We start from the raw sequence: 19,237 nt of genomic DNA, 5'->3' as shown, positions 1-19,237 counted from the left end.
ATGAAAGATGAATGCCCCGCATCTGGTCCACGCAACAGTGCCGGCACGTCCGAGCTCTTCCGCTAATCCGTCGGACCAAAATTGCTTAACTCCCCGCGAACTACTACAAGCTGGAAATGGCCATGCAGGTCTAGTACTATTATGTGATAGTATGCCGTCGCTCAATCTTTAACTCCGAGTTGTTATGATATATGTACTATGAGGTTGAAATTGTTGGATTTCCTCCATAATGAAAGTATTTCATAAAGCTTGTAGGGCAGAGAAATTTACCGCGGTTCAACACAAAAGTTCTTCACTTTAAGTCCAGTTCTAAATATGTTGGTCCCATGGAATAGGTTAATCCGCTTCGTGGCCACGGATGGCCAAGTGCTAAGGGGCGAGCCGATTCTTCCCCATCCAGATTTTGATTTGGGTCAAACAGATGAAAAAACTAAGCTACAGGCAAGGGTGATCATTGGAAATGATATCTACGACACCACCGGAAAAACCAGAGTGCCTGATGAGGTTGTCACGGTACGAAAACTGCTAGGCCCTCTCGAGCGCAACGACGTCGATATTCTCCGCTGCGTTGGACTAAATTATGCAAAACATAGTAAGTGAAACCACAAATATACAGCCATCCTGCTACTAAATATTGTATACTCTACTAATCAGGAAATTTAGTCCATGAAGCGGGACGGAGTCCCCCACCATTTCCTTTCATCTTCTTCAAGCCCAATACATGCATCCATGATTTTGGCGCTGATGTTGTTATTCCAAAGATTGCATAGGACGATCAAGCTGACTATGAAGGCGAGCTGGTTCTGATTATTGGCAGAGATGCGAAAGATGTAAAGCTTGAGGATGCTTTGGATTACGTGGCTGCGTACACGGCTGGCAACGACATCTCCTCGCGCAAACTTCAGCGCGATCCAAAGCTGGCCGGGGGAGTGCCTCAGTGGGGTTTCTCCAAAGGCTTTGATACATTTGCTCCTCTAGGTCCTGCTCTAGTGAGACCTGACCTGATTGGAGATTACAGAGAATTGCTGTTGCAGACAATGATAGATGGAGATACTAGACAAAAGGAGTCTTTAAGTGATCTGCTATTTGACTGCAGTTATCTGATTCATTATCTATCTCAAGGCACAACCTTGCGAAAAGGTTCAGTAATCATGACGGGAACTCCGGGAGGTATGTTGTCAACTCTATGCTGAACGTTCCAAAAACTGAGATTGATTAGTCTTAGGTGTAGGTGCAAGTTTGAAACCTCCAAGGTATCTTGTTCCTGGCACGACCATGGAGGTCGTGATCAGTAAGATCGGAACCTTGAAGAATGGCGTAGAATTTGCATAGATGAGTAGTTCTAGCTTCAGTGATTTTTTTTTAATATTTCGGACTATAGAATTTTCTATACTGTGGGGAAGAGATATTTTGTTATTCATTCAGCTGATATATTAGTGAGACCTTGTTGCCATGCGGGTTTTCTACTTGGTCGCAGTCTCTCTTTCTATGGCTAGATCTCAAGCGGAACCCAATTATTATTTCACTACCTGGGTTTCTAATCAACTATATGCTAGGGCCTCGATATCCTCATCATTTGCCCGGTAAAAGCCTAACGACTTGACCATAGGCTGGTCATGGCATACATACAAATAGACAGTGCCCTGTTTACTTGCATGATGCTGATGCTCGTGCCACGCTGGAATGCAGAATGTATCACCTTGCTGCCAGGCGTATGCTTTCCCTGCTATCAAAGACCTTCCTCTGCCTTCAATTACATGTACCATGGCTGAAGAGGTTTCTTGAATCGATTTGGTTGACTTCCCAGCCGATATGCGGATAGCAGCTGCCCCCAACGTGCGGCTAACTACGTAGTAGGTTAGTAGTATTCTCTATACTTCGTTAGTCATGAAACGATTAAAACATACTTTCGGACCCATCAGACTTCAGATATCTCTCCATAGTGTGATCTTCGCTTTTGGCGTCTAGTCGGGCTTTCATGGGCTCCCATGGGAAGACAATTGGGGAAGTGCTGGAGTCGACATTTTTCGCCGGATACCGTGGGTTGGCATAGTGTTCCACGAAATGAACTGGATAATGGATAAAGTTTGGAAGGTCTAGACCATCTAGCCAAATCATTGGTCCAGAGCCGTCTTTGCCATGGTCATGCCAGTTCCAGGTAGGTGTCAGGATGACATCTCCGCGCCGCATCTGGATCCTCTGGCCGTGTACTGCAGTAAATCCACCCTCTCCTTCGATAATAAAGCGGCAGGCGAATGCAGTGTGTCGATGCGCTGGCGCTGTTTCATTTGGCATGACTAGTTGAAGACCACCATAAATCGTGTCAGTGGTGTAAGGAGCATCTATGAGTGGTTAGCGGCACACTCGCTCAATCAACGGGGAAACCCAGGCAGTACCTCTGGATGGATTTACAAGCATCAGCACTCTGCGTTCGGCATGCTTCTCGGTAATAAACTTTCCAGCTTGTAGAAGACTTGGGCGGATCTTCTCGTACTCCCACACGTGTGGTGTACACTTGGGATTAGGTAGAGGAGGGTTCAGGCGAGTCATCTGTGCCCATAGAGGCTTTGTATGCAAATCCTCGACTTTTCTAATCAACTCCTGAGTTACTGTATCGCACTCGATCGATTCTTTAACGCATTCTCGTTCGGCCATCATTATCTTGGTTGAGCTAATTGTGGACCTCAAAAGCGTTATGTAGTTGGATGTATGGAATTGAACTATAGACAAAGTATCATGTTATATCTTAAAAGTAGGCTTGGCCCAGATACCCCAGTTGTACTAGTACCGGAAACTCTCGGTAACAACTATTCCGGAATATCCGTGTCTACAGCCATTCATTAGAATAACCCCTTCCAACGTGCGCTATCTCAGGGTGATACGAATCCCATGCCAAAACTAACTCCCCAGTTGTCCTTGATGACCACAGGATTGTTGCGTCACCTGACGGAACGGATTTGCTTAACTCTCCGCTTCTAGTGCTTTACTTGCGCAACACCCGAGATCTGCGCTTCCCTTGATGTATAATGCGATAACCCCACGACTTGACGATAACAGCATAGGAACGCGGCTACTTCAATAGTACTCGCTCATAGGTAAGTAAAGCAGTATAGGATTGGCCCAGAAGCTCCCTCGGACGTGCTACGTAGCAGGAAAGCCTCAACCCGCAAAGACACAAGGGTCACAATTACACACGATTCGTGCTGAACCTATTTTACCCTTCGCTTCTATAAACTATTCCGAAGTTGTTATCTGCTAATATGTCATTGACAGCTCCTTGTTCTGTTGGTGATGTAACTAAGCTAGAACAAAGTGTGTGGTTTGTAGATTGATTAATGCCATCGTGCACGAATACACAGCCAAGCAGATCTTACAAAATTATAAGCATCGACTTAGTAGACCATCAAGCAGCCACTGAATCCGTAGTTGGAATCCTGACTATTACAAGTGATTGGACGTATTGGAATACCGGCGTGTCTTTCGATATCTTCCGTGACCCGCCTGCATTCCGAGAAGGAGGTGGTTCTCATTTACGAGAGCCATTTGATTTCTGCAAACCCGGGCATTGCGTATTATGGTACCTAACTGAACCTTTGAGCGCGTCACCTATACCCCGATTTCCTATTTCACGACCGCAATGGTAAACAAATCGCCCTGTTAGCTATAGACCTTAGCCATGACATATCAGAACGAAAAGAAATCTTAACGTAATCTATTCGTGTCTTGTGACTCTCCTCGCGATCTGCCAATTCATATCAACCAAATGACCTGTTCACTCATAATTTGGCTGCACGTGCAATCAATTCATGAACAGATTTGTTCCATGCTTCTTCCATGGCGCTCTCGGCGTCGTATCCATAAGCCCACCATCGGGTGACAGGATCACTCCATTGATTAGCGCTACTGGTAAATGGAAGACCCGCGACCTCGGCAGACATTGCGGAATCTCTTGCCGCCTGCTCCGGGCCATCAGGGAAGTGCCAAATGTACCCATTCACTGTGCTAGCGTTCTGCATGTCTCCACACCGCTTCATCCGTTCCTTTTCAAACGATTGCAGGGCGAACGGAAGTTGTTCGAGCGACGTGATCTTGTTAAGAACGACGGCGAGCGCGGCGCCGTCCTCCACGGCCATCGCCGCCCCTTGCGACATGTAAGGCAACATAGCATGGGCAGCATCGCCTATGATGATCAGCCTAGAAGAAGGCGAAGTCCACGTTTGGAGTAGGCGTCCAACTTTTAGAGGCCACTTGAGGCATTCGTCGATAAGAGAGATGATCTTTGTGAGCCTAATCACTATCGTGAGAAGCTATGACAGCCACATCGCTCCATTGTGTACTTACCTCGAATCCCATCCTTTGAATTCGTTCTGAACATCTTCCTTGACAAATCTTTTCGCCCAAGTCGCTGGATTTGAACGGTCGATGTGAGACAAGACCATGTTAAATGACTCTCCGCCCGCGATCGCATAGGTCATGACATGTCGGTCTTCGCCAATCCTGTCAGTCATGTGTTAGAAAGTTCAAGTTTTTGCCAAAAAGCCGCTTAGTGGTTGATTAGCGTTTGTTGCCATAAGATCCACGTACCAGATGTTCAAAGCTGGCTTTTCCAGTATACAAGCGACATCTGGATCTTCTTTAATTCTTTCGATAGGGACTGTAGCTCTATAGGCTGCGAAGCCATTAAAATCTGGCTCGTTATTAGTATCAGGAAACAGTGTTGCCCGTGCCGTTGAGTTGATTCCTGTTCAAGCAGTATTAGCACATGCAGCTTGTGTTGGGTCAACTCAATGCCATGAGTGATATTGACCTACCGTCCGCAGCTATGATCAGATCTCCACAGATCCTTTGCCCACTCTCTAGCACCACTGAGCCTTTTTTCTCTTCGTACTCCTTGACTCTGCACCCGAGTTTCACTGACACACCGAGCTCCAACGCCCGTTGGTACAGTGCCTCGTGGAAATGCGCGCGATGAACCACATAATATGGCACTTCGAAATCGTCTTGAAAAATCTGGCCCAGAGCTGTATATCCAATCGTTTTGCCGGTCTCCCACCGACGGAAATATATACCCTCAGGTTGGACTGCGTTCTTTTGCAGGTGCTGAAGTACATTCCAGCGCTGGAGGAGTCGTCCAGAGTTTGGAGGAATCTGAATCCCTGCGCCAACCTATAAGGGCGTGAGAAAGTGTGAATTTCTAAGAAAGAAGCATGTTTTCTCACCTCTCCGAGTTGGGAAGCCTGCTCCAATAGCTGCACTGAATGCCCTCGTCTGCTGAGAGCAACGGCAAGGGACAGTCCACACAGCCCTGCACCGACAATCACGACATCTAACTTGACCGGGGCTTGCTGAGGCAGTGTCTGAGCATTAATGATCTCGTCGGAAGCTGATTCTTCGGTGCCCACTCTCTTGAGGAACTGGAGAGACTCGGAAGGGTAGGTTGTTGGCAGATTTACTGTGTGGCGGCTTCTTGCAGTCTTCTTACCCTTTATGGACGTATGTAAATGGTCTGAACCACTGTCGGAACTTAGACTATTCACCTTTGGTGCATCCACAGTTGCGGCGGACATATTGTATAACATTGTTAGATGTTCTACTGGAGCGATAACCTTATAACACGACAAAAGGCGAGGTGGATGATTACTTGGTTTTAGACTTGGATATGTACGTTAGTCACTGGATGAACGATCATGAAGAATTACAAGACTAGGGTTAGAATTGAGGAATGGGCTTGACCGATGACCCCGCTCCGGCCGGGGAGATAATACTGTTATCGGCAGTTATCTTTTTACAGTGAGGCGTAATAGTTTAGCAAAGCGTAAGGTCTTTGGATCTGAGACTTGATGCGCTTATACGGGCTGTGGAGAACACTATAGTAATCATCAATCCATGTAAATCGATAGGTGGGATGCATTCGTGGCTGAACCTGTTTGGTGTATGTTTGGTGTAGGCATGATTTTATGGACGATGCTGAAAGCCCTATTATTACTAATCAGAGGACTAAAGTGGCCTTGCTTAGTGTGTATTGAACTCTTAACTCCCCGGTGCTTTGGCTTTCTACATCAAAGACCTTACGTATGCTACTACTACCCCGCATGCTCGGGAATGTAGAAAGCAATAGGGTACCCCACGTTCTGCGATCTCATGCAAGGCCGATTTAGGGGTGCTACAATTCCTCTCCAACAAGAGTAGCAAGTCTCTTTTGATCAGCTATTCGACTTCTTATTGTCATCTTTTGCCTGTGACCAGCCATCCGACATGGCCTCTTCACAGCTCGTTAGAGATGATATTGTTCAGACCATTGTCGCCCACCACCACGGACTGCCTCTGTTGCCACAACCAAGTAACGACGATAGAGATCCGTTGCGATGGCCACGCAAGTTGAAACTAGCGGCATTTGCTGCTACAGCTTTCTTCAACTTTACGGGAAACTTCGCAAGCTCTGGCCTTTCTGTCGCTATACCAGTACTTCAGGCACAATTTCAAAAGTCGCCTAATCAGATCAATAGCCTTCTTACTGTTAGTAAATCGAGCTGAGTACATGAACGTAGTCATGTAGGAATGCTTACGTGTCAAACAGTATAATTTCCTCCTTCTGGGTATTGGTAACCTTGTCTGGGTGCCGCTAGGTGTCAAGTATGGTAAACGGGCTTCACTACTCCTCGCGATGCTGATGCTCTTTGTTGTTCTCATTACAACAGCCAAGATGACAACTTACACCGGACTGTTGGCTGCAAGATGTTTGTCTGGCTTCGCCGCCGCCGCCGGTGAGGTAAACAGGCGCTCTCTCGTATGGAAATTATGAACACTGATCATCAAATAGAGTATCGTCCCTGGCATAGTCTCGGATATATTTTTTCTTCATGAACGCGCTGCCATGATGTCTGGGTAAGCTTGACCACCATTCCGTATCGCATCTGCCCTCATACTAAATAACCATATTGATAGGTACACGATTCTCGTGTCAATAGCGACAGCTGTAGGTCCGCTGGTTGCTGCATTCATTGTGCAGTATAGCCCTGGCAGTTGGGTTGACTACGTGTGGGTTTGTGCAGCCTTGGCCGGGGCGAATTTGGTGGCCATTTACCTTCTCTATCCTGAATCCAACTTCATCAGACCAGAGACGCCTTTTCATACTGTTCATCCCAATTCCCATCATAGAGGAGATCCGGAAGCAGAAAAGGCAACTACCGTCAGAATGGAAACCGTCAATCGACACTACATCAACATCGTCCCCAAGCCGTGGCTGAGCATATGGACCAGTATCGTCACAATCAATCATGACACAGGACTTTTCGCCGTAACCCTTCGTCCTTTGATGATGCTACTAAGCCCCAGCATTCTGTTTTCCGTATTTGTATATGGAACTTCTCTTGCGGCTCAGATTATTCTCATGTACGTTGCCATCCGAAGCCTACACCTACACTAATGTCCTAATGACAATCTAGTTTCGCTTTTCCAAGTTTCCTCCAATCCCCACCGTACCTGTTCTCGCCCATTGGAGTAGGTTTAATGGAGATCTCCGCAATCATCGGCTTCTTAATGGGCTGCTTCATGGGTGGATATGTTGCTGACCTGATCACCGCAGCTGTGATTCGACGGCAAGATGGAGCTGTGTATTCAGAGCAGCGCCTTATATCCCTTATGCCTGGTGGATTCATTGCACCAGCCGGATGCATTCTGATAGCCTTTGCATGCTCGGAAAAGCTGCACTGGGTTGCTATTGCTTTCGGCTTCGGAATGGGTATATGATTCTCTTGTTCTCCTATTAGCTATTTCTAACGTGACGACAGTATCGTTCGGGACCGTTTATGCGCCAAACATTGTGATCACCTATGTAGTAGAAAGTCACCACAAATTTGCTACTGAAAGCCTGGTGACGATTAATATTTTTAAGAACCTAGTTGCTTTCCTATTTTTGTTTACCGCCACTGACTGGATTGCTGCGCAGGGATGGGTGCAGGTCTACATGATCATGTTTATGTTGGTTTCAGTTGGTACCCTTTTGGCAATCCCGTTCTACCTCTTTGGTGCAAAATGGAGAGGGGAGTATAAGCACGGTGACATCAACGGCTAGTTTGAGCTAAAGAAGCTGAAAACCAAAATTGCTTGACAGGATGTTGGAGAAATTACCTGGAGGTTCGTGTAAATTATGTGCTGCAGTTCCCCCATAAATTATGGATCGAAGTCAAATGTGACCGCTTTTGTAGTCATTGAACCGAATGTCTCGCCGTGTACGCAATTGTGTTTTTCGGATAGTCAAGACATTTCACAGCCGATAATATAATCTTGTGATTCTAAAACCGAAGTTTCCATTTCCGTAGCATGGACATGCAGGTAGGGTTTCCGGCATCGGAGCTTAGCTTCCGTGATGATTTCCAATCCGACAGATTCGCCGCTAGTGGGCCGGGAGTTCCGGGGAGTTAGAACCGTCGGATTGCCACATAAACACATCTGATCCAGCGGCTGGACCAGCGCTTGATTCTGGTCCTGGGCATATTTAACCAGAGCCATCGCTGAATATTAGTATGAGGAATATAAGAACTACTCACGTCCTTCGTTGCGTATGTGAATCCAGTCTCGACCAACAATGTCAGATCAATTCCGAGCAAGTGAGGTTGGCAATATGTTCCCTCAGCAGCCCCAATTTTCGGGATTTATGAAGCCATGTCGATTCGAAGGAGAGATCCAGAATCTCGAGGTATGGGGCGAGATACCTTCTGACATAGATGGAACATTCTACCGGGTTATGCCAGACCCGCAATTCCCGCCCTTCGTCGAGAACGATCCGGTATGTGGATGTCACTACTGTCAGTTCGGTTGCTGCATCACCGCTAATTAGTCCACCTTAGTGGTTCAGCGGAGATGGCAATATCAGCGCTTTTCGGATCAAAGGCGGACATTGTCACTTTAAGCAGAGATATATAGTGACGGAAAAGTTTGCTAGGGAACGAGAGGCCCGACGTGCCTTAATTGGTAAACATGTTCCTTCTTCAATTTCGACAGGAAATGCTGACCTGTTCTCGTATTCTAGGGAAGTATCGTAACAAGTACACTGATGCCGTTGAATTCAAGGTGCGAAGCACTGCAAATACTAACGTTGTCTTCTTTAACGGCCGTCTCTTGGCATGCAAAGAAGATTCTCCTCCTTATTCACTGAATCCAGTGACGCTCGAGACTATTGGCTTAGAATCATTCGATGGGCAGTTGCCTTGCTTAACCTTCACTGCGCATCCGAAACTCGACGATGAGACTAACGAGCTAATATGCTTTGGGTACGAAGCGAAGGGCGACGGCACTCCCGACGTCTGCTATTTTACAATCGATGCCAGGGGCAAATTTACGCAAACAGTATGGCTTGTTGCTCCTGTGGTTGCTATGATACATGACTTTGCCTTTACGAAGAACTGGGTCTGATAGGTCCCCTTCTGCTGAGATCCTGAAGTGCTGACACAACGAAGGTATTGTTCCCAATCATTCCGCAGACCTGTGAGCTTGAACGCATGAAGCAAGGCGGCGAACATTGGCAGTGGGATCCGAATATCCCATTCTATCTAGGCGTCTTACCTCGCCATGGCGCGTTGGGATCTGATGTGAAGTGGTTTCGCGCTCCAAATGCCTTCCCCGGACATACTGTCAACGCATATGAGGACAGTTCTGGAAATATCGTTTTTGACCTTCCCTTGACCAACAAAAATGTCTTTTTCTGGTGGCCCGATGCCAGCGGCAACGCACCTCGGCCCGAGCAGATTGCCGCAGAACTCGTTCGTTTCACTTTTGACCCAAAGTCCACGGCCCTTGATCTACCGAAACCTGTGGTCATTAGTCACGAAGACTGTGAGTTTCCGCGTATCGATGATCGTTCCTTTGGTAAGATACATCGCCATGCCTTCATGGATATTATGGACCCGAGTCTGGGAACCGATTTCGCAACGATTGCGCCGGTAATGGGAGGGGGCTACCCACCATATAATTCCATTGGGCATCTTGACTACGATACAATGCGCATGGAAAAGTACTTCCCCGGCCGGACTCACCTCGTTCAAGAACCTGTTTTCATTGCGAGGCAAAGCGCAGGTGAGGGCGATGGCTGGATTCTAGCGCTAGTCAACAATTACTCGACTATGTCGAGCGAGCTACATATCGTGAACACTAGAAAGTTTGAAAAGGCACAAGCTATTATACATCTACCTTTTCGCTTGAGGGCTGGATTGCACGGCAATTGGGTCAATGGTCAAGATGTCCGATTTTCATAGTCAGCTCTGGTACCCTTCATGTTCAGCAAGATGGCTCAAAAGGCCAAGCACCGCAGTATGTGGTAATACAATCAATTTTATCCGCACTATCGTCTAAAAAGCCTTGAAGCTTGTTGGACATACTTTGCTTGTAATTTCCATTTGTATTGAGACAATGCGCCGCGGGGGTTTTCCACTCTTTGAAAACCCTCAACCTACAAGCGAGACCATCATGATGGAGGATGGTGTCAGCTAGCTAAAGACTGGGGATATTGCTTATTTCGACGAAGAAGCCATAGTATTCATTGTGGATAGACTCAAGGTGGGTCATGACGAAGACTAGACAACAGTCAGATGTGCTAATATCGTGTTGCAAGGAATTGACTAAGGTCAATAGCCTTCAGGTACCCCCAGTAGAATTAGAAGCAGTCATATTGTTAAACCCAGGACCTGCAGATGTTGCCTTCGTTGGAGCGAGGGTGTAAGTGCTGTTATATAAGTTTTAGATTATGTTGGTAATGTATACTGACATAGACATAGGGATGATATCAAATGCACTAGTGAATTTGTCGCCAAAAAGGATCATACTATTACTGAAAGAATACTTTATGAGGTTGTACAACAGGGATTTGCAAGACATAATGGGTTCCCGGGGGTGTAATAGTTGTGGCTGAGCTTCCTAAAACACCAAGTGGAAAGACAATGAAACGCTTGCTGACGAATTCGCCGATAGAAAGTAGCAATCTCTGATACCTGACTTGGAAACATATATTCTCATACCATGTTAAAGATTAGCTCGTGATGTAGCGACAGGCTTTTGAACGGTGGGTGGAGGCTGGGAGGGTATTTCGGCTCCAATCAGTACAGTCCCATCGCATCACCTGTTTTCCATTACAAAGCTCTATCATTTCTGATTCCGCTTCGAGGCTCTATTGCACAGCCTGTTCTTCAGATAGTTTGCTTGTATTCAAAGGTTTACCTGGTAAGCACAGTTTCTCTCTCTAATAAGTTTTAATCGAGCTCTTCTGATAGCTTCGTCTGTCACACCTTTGAGCCCTTCGCCACCACTATCTTATTCTCAGGTGGTGATTTGGGTTTCGGCTACATATACTACACAAACCGGCTCACGAGTAATGGATTCTCGGAGACGTCAAAAAGACAAGAACGGATCAGCGCGGGTTGGGATAGCCAAAAAAAGCGCGGAAAAATGTGGGCTAGAAATGCCCTCCTCTACCACCCATCACGACTGTAGAAACGTACAGCATTACCAACCTCTACATGTTGAGCCGATAAACAGGCGGATATGGTCGCTAGGGGTAAGGCGGATCAGCCAACAGCCTATACAAACTTGTGAAAGCGTATTGGTAGATATGTCAATGTCAATCCGCTACTAATTGCCTGTTATCTGATAACATTGTAAGTGTTCCATTCAAAAACTATAGTTGACTAATATGCATGATCAGTTGAACTGTCATTTGCTCATGAATAGCTCCTTTCATTCCGACTTTGTTCCCGACGAAAATATTGAACTTAGAAATTACACTCGCATTCTTTAGTTCATCTCAATACAGCGTGCCAGTCCAGTCATGCGCAGCTCCAGACGAGGTAGCAGCATTGATCGGACCAGCCAAAGGAACTCCAGAATTAGTGTAGATACCAAATGGGTCACCATTGTCCTTCTTGGGATCGTAGTTGCAGTTGCCATTCGATATGGGCAGGAGTTGCCAGTACAGATGAGGCAGACCAACAGAGTTCATGTTGGTCGCTTCCGAGACGAATGCTGACTTTTGATCATACTTTTGAGAGTCTATGCCCCATTCTTCAAGAAAGATCTTTTTTCCATTAGCTTGTTTGATCCAGTTGGGCATGTTGGCGCTCCATTGGCCAGGCACACTAGCGTAGCGGTGGATGGAGATGGCGTCGATGGCGTCACATTGGGTGACAGCAGGGAGAAAGGTGCATCCGTGCGAGATGTCACCGCCCAGGCCACCAGTAGAGACTAGGATACGGGTCTCAAGTCCTGCCTTGCGCATATGCCTAGCGCGGCCACACATCCAGCCGGTAGGATCACCATTTTGGCACTGGCTGGGTTCAGGGGTCATTGGTTCGTTCTGCAGTGCACAATTTATGTTAAGAAAACTAGACCTGATTGAATTCTGAAGACCGTTTTGTGAATATTCACCTGGATATTGAAGCTAAAGATGGCTTGAGGCCAGTTCTTCCAGACTTGTCCTGAGTATGCGCCCTTGTAGTTGAGAATGTACGACAGGCGAGAGTCGTATGCATCGAAGGCTTCCTGCTTTTGATAGAAATATCCAGCGCCCCAATGTGCCCAATATGCGTCCCTTGATGATGTTAGGAGTTTGCATACTTGGTTACTACGTCAATCAATAAACTTACTTCCTGTAGTCACCGATCAGGGAGTTCGAATCATGAGGGGAGATGATAGCTTTGATGTTCTTCCCAGACAACTTGACCAATAGCTTATCCAGCTCATCCAAAGTTTGCCTGTTGTATTGTCCAATAGTGGTTTCCAACTGTGGGATGTCCTTGACAAGCTGGCTTCCCTTGTTACAGCCCTTGGTAGCCTGGTTAACCCAGAGCCTGACAACCTTAATGTTGTAGGATGACAAAGTCTGAATATAGGTATCCTGAGCAGAGTCTGACATTGCCTGTAGGAAATAATTATTAGTGCCAGACCAGGAACTGGAATTGGCTTCCGCCGATTGATGGAGGGCGGCGAGGGCTAGCCATATCGTGGTGAAAAAACCCTTCATGGTTTCAATCGGTCCAAAGAGGCGATAATAGAGAATATTCTTTTAATGGTGATGTGGTCTGCTTCATCTAATAGGAGGGAATCGAGACTATATTTGTATTTAGCAACAAGGAACTTCATTTTACATGTGTTTTGCGTTTAGGATGTCACTCACACGAGATGAACAATCCACGTAATCGGACTATGCGAAATTAACACGAGACGGGATAGCCATCGGCTAACGACGTTCAAATTTAACCCCGACGATCATGAATCGGGAGTCACACATCTTAGTTAACCAGCTACCTGATACTATCTAAGTCCGAAAGATCTAATGCTTAGCATTTGGGCTTTGACACTAGACTAGACTAGATCTGGGCGCAGAGTAGGGGTTCCGTGAGGGGTACCGGTGTTTTGCCCGCTTTAGGTTCTTAGAAACGTTGGTAAACATGCATCAGAACTAAGCTAAGGCGTAAATTACATTCCGTCCTAGACAACTATTTTCCGTCTGTCTCCGTGTTCCGATTCCGATGCCCTAGTGCCTCGACACGAGTTCGCTAATTTTAGTTGTCACGTTGTGTTCCAGTTCGTCATAGTGGTATCTCGTCTCGAGAAATGCTCTATCACTACGTTATATATTGCTGCCCAATACTTGCATTTTTTATTTATGTCTACCATATCAGGCTACTTCGACTCCAATCTTTACTCTCCCAATATTCGCCAAGGACTGATCTTGGTTTTCTCTCCTACAGAAGTTATTTTATTCATGTATGACTTCATGTCATGGCGTTTTAACAAAGTTTGAGCAAGGATGAAGACACACTACCCCGGATTTTCCATACTCACAGCTTCCGCCAACGTAACTACTCACTTTAGCAAGTCAAAGTTGTACCCATCATTAGAAAGTTATTCCTGATATTGCCAACGATTAACGTCTTAATTGTATGTTGTAGTTTTACCGTAAAATTATAAGAATAAGAAGCGTGACACTTCTCCAGTATGCTGTCATGTCTTGATCTTACTCCATAGATCTGAGATGGTATTTATATTACTTATTCATGGCTTGGTACTCCATATGTTCTACGATACCCTATCTCTACTATATTCAACCTTACAATATACCTGTACAGTATGATATCTCGCAAGCCATCTTTAGTTATGCGTTACATCTTAACATCATGCACATAAATATTGAAAAAGATCTAACACGCGAAGTACCAGTCAGTTCAAACAAGAGGTTATAGTATTTGAAAGGCCTGGAATTCTTTGTACAGTAACATCTCAACTAGCTACGAATAATACCAAGTTGCTTAGACCAACACACTTATCAACTACGTCGCTGTATGCTGGAATGGATAATGACTATTTTAGTGCGCAGTCGACAGTAAAAATCCCTGCTTCTTGTGGCAAAATAATAATAGTGATTAACAGCTTTAACATGACACGCTATGTATGCAGGATGCAAATAGTCCCTTAGTGATAGTGATTCCCAACTATATACTTAGTAGTTTGACTTAGTTTATCAGTTCGAGCACTATACGCTGAAGTCGGCCGACTCGCTTGCTTCACAACTCGCTGACTGGCCGCTATGTTGAGCTATTCCCAATATAGCGCGGGTAACCAAGCTTCATCTATTATGAGGCTAGCGGATCGGTGTGAACGAGATGTTGTTATGCTGGACTAACTCTACTCGAAACGGTCTTCCCTTCTCCACCTATGCAACATCCATTTCAGGTGCTAGCCATGGATGTTATGTTCACTATATCATTGAGTTTCAACACAGTATAGAGAATACAGGTCTTGGTACTAGGAAATTGCAACGTCGAGGATAGAAGGTGTCAGATGCAACATTGGGGTACCAGAGATACAGAAACAAAGCGAATGGAGATAAGAAGGAAGAGTGAATGTCTCGCGGAAAGTGCAGTATGAAATCAACAGGATCTCTCGCGTAGTCAATATGCAACTTTTCAATCTATTGCTCCCGCTCGCTACGAGCGTTCTGCTCTCAGAAGCGCAGCCACTCAGTAATACCGCTGTCAGTTCGAGCTGTACTGGAGTCAGTTCATACTTGCTCGAAATATATCATAAGTATGAACCGGTTGAGACTATCTTTGCTCTTGTTTATTGTTCACAGAGATGATTGATTGACTGTACGGGGGGCGGTCAAAGATGCAAATCTCAAGACGCTTCGTATCTTTATGTCGTACAAAGTTTAGAAAAACAAGAACAATTGGTCAGTGGAGATGCCCGACGTCAAGCCGCGGCAGGTTGGCACATACCATGATACCCAGCCGCGCGCCATCGATCAACTAATGGTCGAAACACACGACTGAGACAATACCTGACTAAGTTTTGTGTAGCTCCCTTGACGTTGTTCGCAGGCGTCAAACTGGTTATTGCTCTGCATGGCCGCTATCAACTGGGTTGCTGAGGAAATGGCACATCCACCATGGGGTTGAACCAGAGCTACATACGATGCTAATCCATACCAAACGCAGATACATATGTATCAATACGCAAAATTCCTGCCATATATCGCGCAAAAACACCTGCTGCTCAGAACGATGCGACATTCTTCTATCTGGACGCATCGCCAATCTTCGACTTCAACAGCTGCCTGGCACGCATCCTCCAACACAAAAATCAGTTGATGTCCAGTGCCCCGCTGTGGAAAGACCTTTCAGATCATATATTTTTATTCAAAATTCAGAACGAAGGACAAGTACATTTTCGTAGCAATATCGCACCTGCACCAAGGTGGTGGTGTGACCAAAGCAGGAAGATGCGGAGCATCATGGGTGACATTGAAATTCTCATATTGACAGGCAAGTAGGACTCTAAATATGTGCTTATATTCTATGTGATTAGTATAGTCATGTTAATTATTATGTTTACAGGGGGCGGCAACGAATTTCCCAACTCTGACATACCTGAAGATTGGGCCTGCGACACGCTCGATCTTATCGACATCTACTCATACAGTAGAGTGTCTGATTTCCGCAACAGAGGGCCTATTGCGCTGCAGCGCGCTCAGGACGCCGATGAAATCGTACTCTTCGAAGAATTCGGCGCCACCGGTTCCAATAAATCGAGTGTCGTGGGCCAGCATATCGACGTCTTCAATAAGCTTAAGATACCATGGATGATTTGGCAGATCAACAAGCCGGCAAAAGGTGCGTCGGAATCTTGAGTTTTGGACAAATGAAGACACATACGCATTGGTGAAGCAAGGGGCGGCCAAAGCGTCGGACATTGCTGCTGCTCAACCATTTCCTACTCCCGATATTTGATTAGATAGGGACACATCAAATACCGGTTAGGGCACTCACATGTGACCTCTGTAATATAGTACAACTGCTCCATAGAATGAAAGCTGTGCTTTCTGTTTTTGGGTTGTCTGGCTCGAGTAAAACAGTAGATTACGCCACGACCCAATAGAATTCATGATGTGGGGAAATGATCCTACAGCATCGTTCAAACCGTCGGATCAACGATTTCTATGGCCTCCATGGCAATCTCATTGACTAACATGATGCATTTCAGAGACCCATTCATACCTTTGAATATAGCCTGCTTCACTAGGTGCTTCGCGACATGAGTATTTGTGATTATACGAGGAAAATAATTTATTCGATCAACAGTCTCGCTCCCCACGTTCAAACAATAACATCGATAAAGTGGCCAGCTTATATTAGGAGTTCAAAATCAAGTAGGACGTCAGCATGGCCAAGCTGTTCTCATCGACATTCGCTTGGGAAACGGCTCACGAACCTTTATCAGTGATTTCTTGCTTCGAATTTAACTACATCCCCCCGTCAAATCAGAGATTCCTAGTATGCCCACAAGGTCATCATCTGATATCAGCCAACTTGACTCCCAAGCCTCATGACATTTATTGCGAGCCAACAAGATGAATTGTATCAGGTCTTGCCCTTGCTTCAGTGCGGTTCGCCAGGGATACATCTTGGTGAATAAATCCATCGATCGAGTAATATAATCCTCTAACTCCTTTGCTTCAAAAGGGGAGATTGAAGTAGACAGGAGCCTGAGGAGCAAGACCAGGCAAGCTTGGAAGAGGAACCAAGATGCCTTCCACGACAGGAGCTGGTTTGGGTACCAGGTCTTTGCAATCGTATCTACTGTCTTTTTGGCGACACAGCAGCAGGTATTTGCAAAAGACGTCATTTCACTATCGACATTGCCAGCCTTTACGCACTGGACGAGCAAGGATGGTCTGTGGAGGAGCATACGCGTGTTCAAATATCGGTACTCGATGAGAAGAGCTGCCAAAGAAATATCCCCATTGGGTTCACAGTCTCCCCGGAATACAAGGCGATGATTTTCATGCCAGTTGAGAAGCTCGTTATCAAACTGTTTCAGAGTAGCAGGCGGAATCAGCGGGGTCTTAGCTATATGTCCCTGTATGCGCGCAGCGATAATGGAAAATGTTACGCTCGCGTTCATCGAGATAGCACCGTAATTCTAGGATCAGTTAGACTCAATCGAACTAGGAAACTCACACAAGACAGTGAATAAGCTGAGGCACTCACCAAGAACCCACGGCGTAATGCTGACGCTTCATTCAAGCCAGCCGTACCCGGAACATGACATGGCGGACGGCCAAGAGTAGTTCCAGACCAAGTATCGAGACAAAAAAGACACCACCAAGTCCTAGTGCGCACGCCAGCCATCCATTGATTATTAGCCGAAGTCATTCTATCCAACGGGGTCTCTCGATGCAACCCCATCGCCAGAGCCATACGATGAGCTGCACCCAGAACAGCATTTGCCATATTTGGCTTGTTCAGGAAATGCAAATACCAGCCACCGAAGAGGATCAGAGCCTGCAGCATATATAAATGACCCACACCAAAGCATGAAACGCCCATATGCTCTAAAGCGCGATGAGAGAAATATAAGTGCCCAGCTTTACGGTCATCGTTACAGGATATGTAGCCAAACGCAAGAACCATATTCAGCAATGCTAGCCATGGACCACGAGCAAGGTCTGTTCTGCCGCCGTGAGTATAGCACTGACGAAAGTCGGCCTCATCCACCATGGGAAGGACGGGATGGAGGAATTGAAAGTATGCGTCGATCAATGCGGTTTCATTCGTTACCTGCGGTCGACATGATGGCGGACATGAACCCTGTGAGAATAGTAGTGGTAGGTCAAGTAGTGGTGCGTTGGTCAGATCCTGATTGGCTGCCATCTTGGTCGTCTGTATCGCGTAACTAAGATGTGGTGAAGTGTAAGCCATTACATGGAGTATTGCTGGGACTGAAGATATTCCTAGATATGAGCGGCCACTGTCCGTATCAAAGAGAGCCGTAATTCCATTGACATCGTCGATCCCGGCTCCGCGTTGTTGATTTCCGTCATCAAAACGCTCGTCCCAGATAAATTCTCGGGTTCGCGAACCTTCAAAACTCAACAAAATCTCTGTCGCTGCCGGTTCTGAAATTTGGCCTGCTTCTGCTTGCGCAGATTCAGTGATAGGCTGAGGGGAGATAAGACTAATAAGTTCCTCGCGGGACAGTGTATCTAGATATTGGATACCTAGTCCGGGAAACAAGCGCTGAAGAATTCTGTGGACTGTATTATACGCGTCTGATAAATTTTCATAAGCTCTGCTTGCATCGGTCAGTGTCAAACCGTGACATATTCAGACATGAAACATTAATGAGAAGTCGACGGACGGACTTTACTGTCGTGACGCGACGGTACTGTCTCTGAGGATAGTGACAGCGCTCTGGGACCTGGTAATAGACACACTGGGCACAAGGGATTTGTTCGCCGTCGCATCGGATTCGTCGTCGTCGGCATTCAGCACACGATCGTGTTTTGCGAGCGGAAGCTGTTAGTGTTGGTTTCTCACTGTCGCTCATAGCACTTTTTCCAAGAGGTTTGGTACGTTCCTCTGCCATTGTATATTCTGCTCACGTGCTTTACGGAAAGTAGGGAGCTTGAGGGAGCCACATGCCGACAAGAATCCAATGAAGAAAGCCAAGACAAGTCTGCGCGTGTAGCAAGAGTAGTGCGTCGGAATTTGGGAGGCAGATAAGAGACAGATACGCAGCACGGGGTTTTGAATGTGCACCTTAGCTTCAGCACACAGCAGTCTAGTCGCACATCTGCCGGCGTCTCCGAGCGGCTGGGGTAGACGAAACACAAGTGTACCTAGCACGGAATTTCGTATTAACGCTCTAGCTGTGCCGAGTCGCATATCTATTATTAGCGCGTCAAGGG

The 19,237-nt window shown here is 46.2% G+C and overlaps 9 protein-coding genes across 9 annotated transcripts; 5 read left to right on the top strand and 4 right to left on the bottom strand.

Annotated features, from left to right (window-relative positions):
• Positions 1–315: 315 nt before the first annotated feature.
• Positions 316–1,332, top strand: COCMIDRAFT_29767 (uncharacterized protein; the record flags this gene model as incomplete). The annotated part of the gene is made up of 3 exons (XM_007693815.1): positions 316–592; positions 781–1,170; positions 1,226–1,332. 3 exons carry the CDS (start codon positions 316–318, stop codon positions 1,330–1,332), a joined length of 774 nt encoding a protein of 257 aa, XP_007692005.1.
• A 209-nt stretch (positions 1,333–1,541) lies between these two features.
• On the bottom strand, positions 1,542–2,550 carry COCMIDRAFT_106109 (uncharacterized protein; the record flags this gene model as incomplete). Its single annotated transcript, XM_007693830.1, has 3 exons — positions 1,542–1,846; positions 1,908–2,342; positions 2,397–2,550. The coding sequence occupies 3 exons, from the start codon at positions 2,548–2,550 to the stop codon at positions 1,542–1,544; spliced, it is 894 nt and encodes a 297-aa protein (XP_007692020.1).
• Positions 2,551–3,776: 1,226 nt separating this feature from the next.
• Positions 3,777–5,567, bottom strand: COCMIDRAFT_106106 (uncharacterized protein; the record flags this gene model as incomplete). Its single annotated transcript, XM_007693829.1, has 5 exons — positions 3,777–4,287; positions 4,342–4,497; positions 4,585–4,741; positions 4,812–5,166; positions 5,220–5,567. The coding sequence occupies 5 exons, from the start codon at positions 5,565–5,567 to the stop codon at positions 3,777–3,779; spliced, it is 1,527 nt and encodes a 508-aa protein (XP_007692019.1).
• A 688-nt stretch (positions 5,568–6,255) lies between these two features.
• Positions 6,256–8,074, top strand: COCMIDRAFT_8830 (uncharacterized protein; the record flags this gene model as incomplete). Its single annotated transcript, XM_007693812.1, has 6 exons — positions 6,256–6,516; positions 6,578–6,769; positions 6,821–6,885; positions 6,946–7,392; positions 7,446–7,741; positions 7,791–8,074. 6 exons carry the CDS (start codon positions 6,256–6,258, stop codon positions 8,072–8,074), a joined length of 1,545 nt encoding a protein of 514 aa, XP_007692002.1.
• Positions 8,075–8,587: 513 nt separating this feature from the next.
• On the top strand, positions 8,588–10,253 carry COCMIDRAFT_106073 (uncharacterized protein; the record flags this gene model as incomplete). Its single annotated transcript, XM_007693828.1, has 4 exons — positions 8,588–8,788; positions 8,850–8,981; positions 9,037–9,408; positions 9,459–10,253. The coding sequence occupies 4 exons, from the start codon at positions 8,588–8,590 to the stop codon at positions 10,251–10,253; spliced, it is 1,500 nt and encodes a 499-aa protein (XP_007692018.1).
• A 1,001-nt stretch (positions 10,254–11,254) lies between these two features.
• COCMIDRAFT_106104 (uncharacterized protein) lies at positions 11,255–11,626 on the top strand (the record flags this gene model as incomplete). The annotated part of the gene is made up of 1 exon (XM_007693827.1): positions 11,255–11,626. A coding segment is annotated over one exon (372 nt), but the record flags the coding sequence as incomplete, so codon positions are not given.
• Positions 11,627–11,794: 168 nt separating this feature from the next.
• COCMIDRAFT_106074 (glycoside hydrolase family 5 protein) lies at positions 11,795–13,009 on the bottom strand (the record flags this gene model as incomplete). Its single annotated transcript, XM_007693826.1, has 3 exons — positions 11,795–12,343; positions 12,415–12,577; positions 12,633–13,009. The coding sequence occupies 3 exons, from the start codon at positions 13,007–13,009 to the stop codon at positions 11,795–11,797; spliced, it is 1,089 nt and encodes a 362-aa protein (XP_007692016.1).
• A 2,865-nt stretch (positions 13,010–15,874) lies between these two features.
• Positions 15,875–16,177, top strand: COCMIDRAFT_8827 (glycoside hydrolase family 5 protein; the record flags this gene model as incomplete). The annotated part of the gene is made up of 1 exon (XM_007693811.1): positions 15,875–16,177. One exon carries the CDS (start codon positions 15,875–15,877, stop codon positions 16,175–16,177), a length of 303 nt encoding a protein of 100 aa, XP_007692001.1.
• A 725-nt stretch (positions 16,178–16,902) lies between these two features.
• Positions 16,903–18,837, bottom strand: COCMIDRAFT_66973 (uncharacterized protein; the record flags this gene model as incomplete). Its single annotated transcript, XM_007693825.1, has 3 exons — positions 16,903–17,469; positions 17,538–18,618; positions 18,692–18,837. Coding segments are annotated over 3 exons (1,794 nt in total), but the record flags the coding sequence as incomplete, so codon positions are not given.
• Between the last annotated feature and the right edge of the window lie 400 nt (positions 18,838–19,237).

This window comes from Bipolaris oryzae, assembly GCF_000523455.1.
Source record: "Bipolaris oryzae ATCC 44560 unplaced genomic scaffold scaffold_183, whole genome shotgun sequence".
Lineage (NCBI taxonomy): Eukaryota > Fungi > Ascomycota > Dothideomycetes > Pleosporales > Pleosporaceae > Bipolaris > Bipolaris oryzae.
The sequence above is the reverse complement of the archived record's forward strand: the minus strand, read 5'-3'. Positions and strand labels throughout refer to the sequence as shown.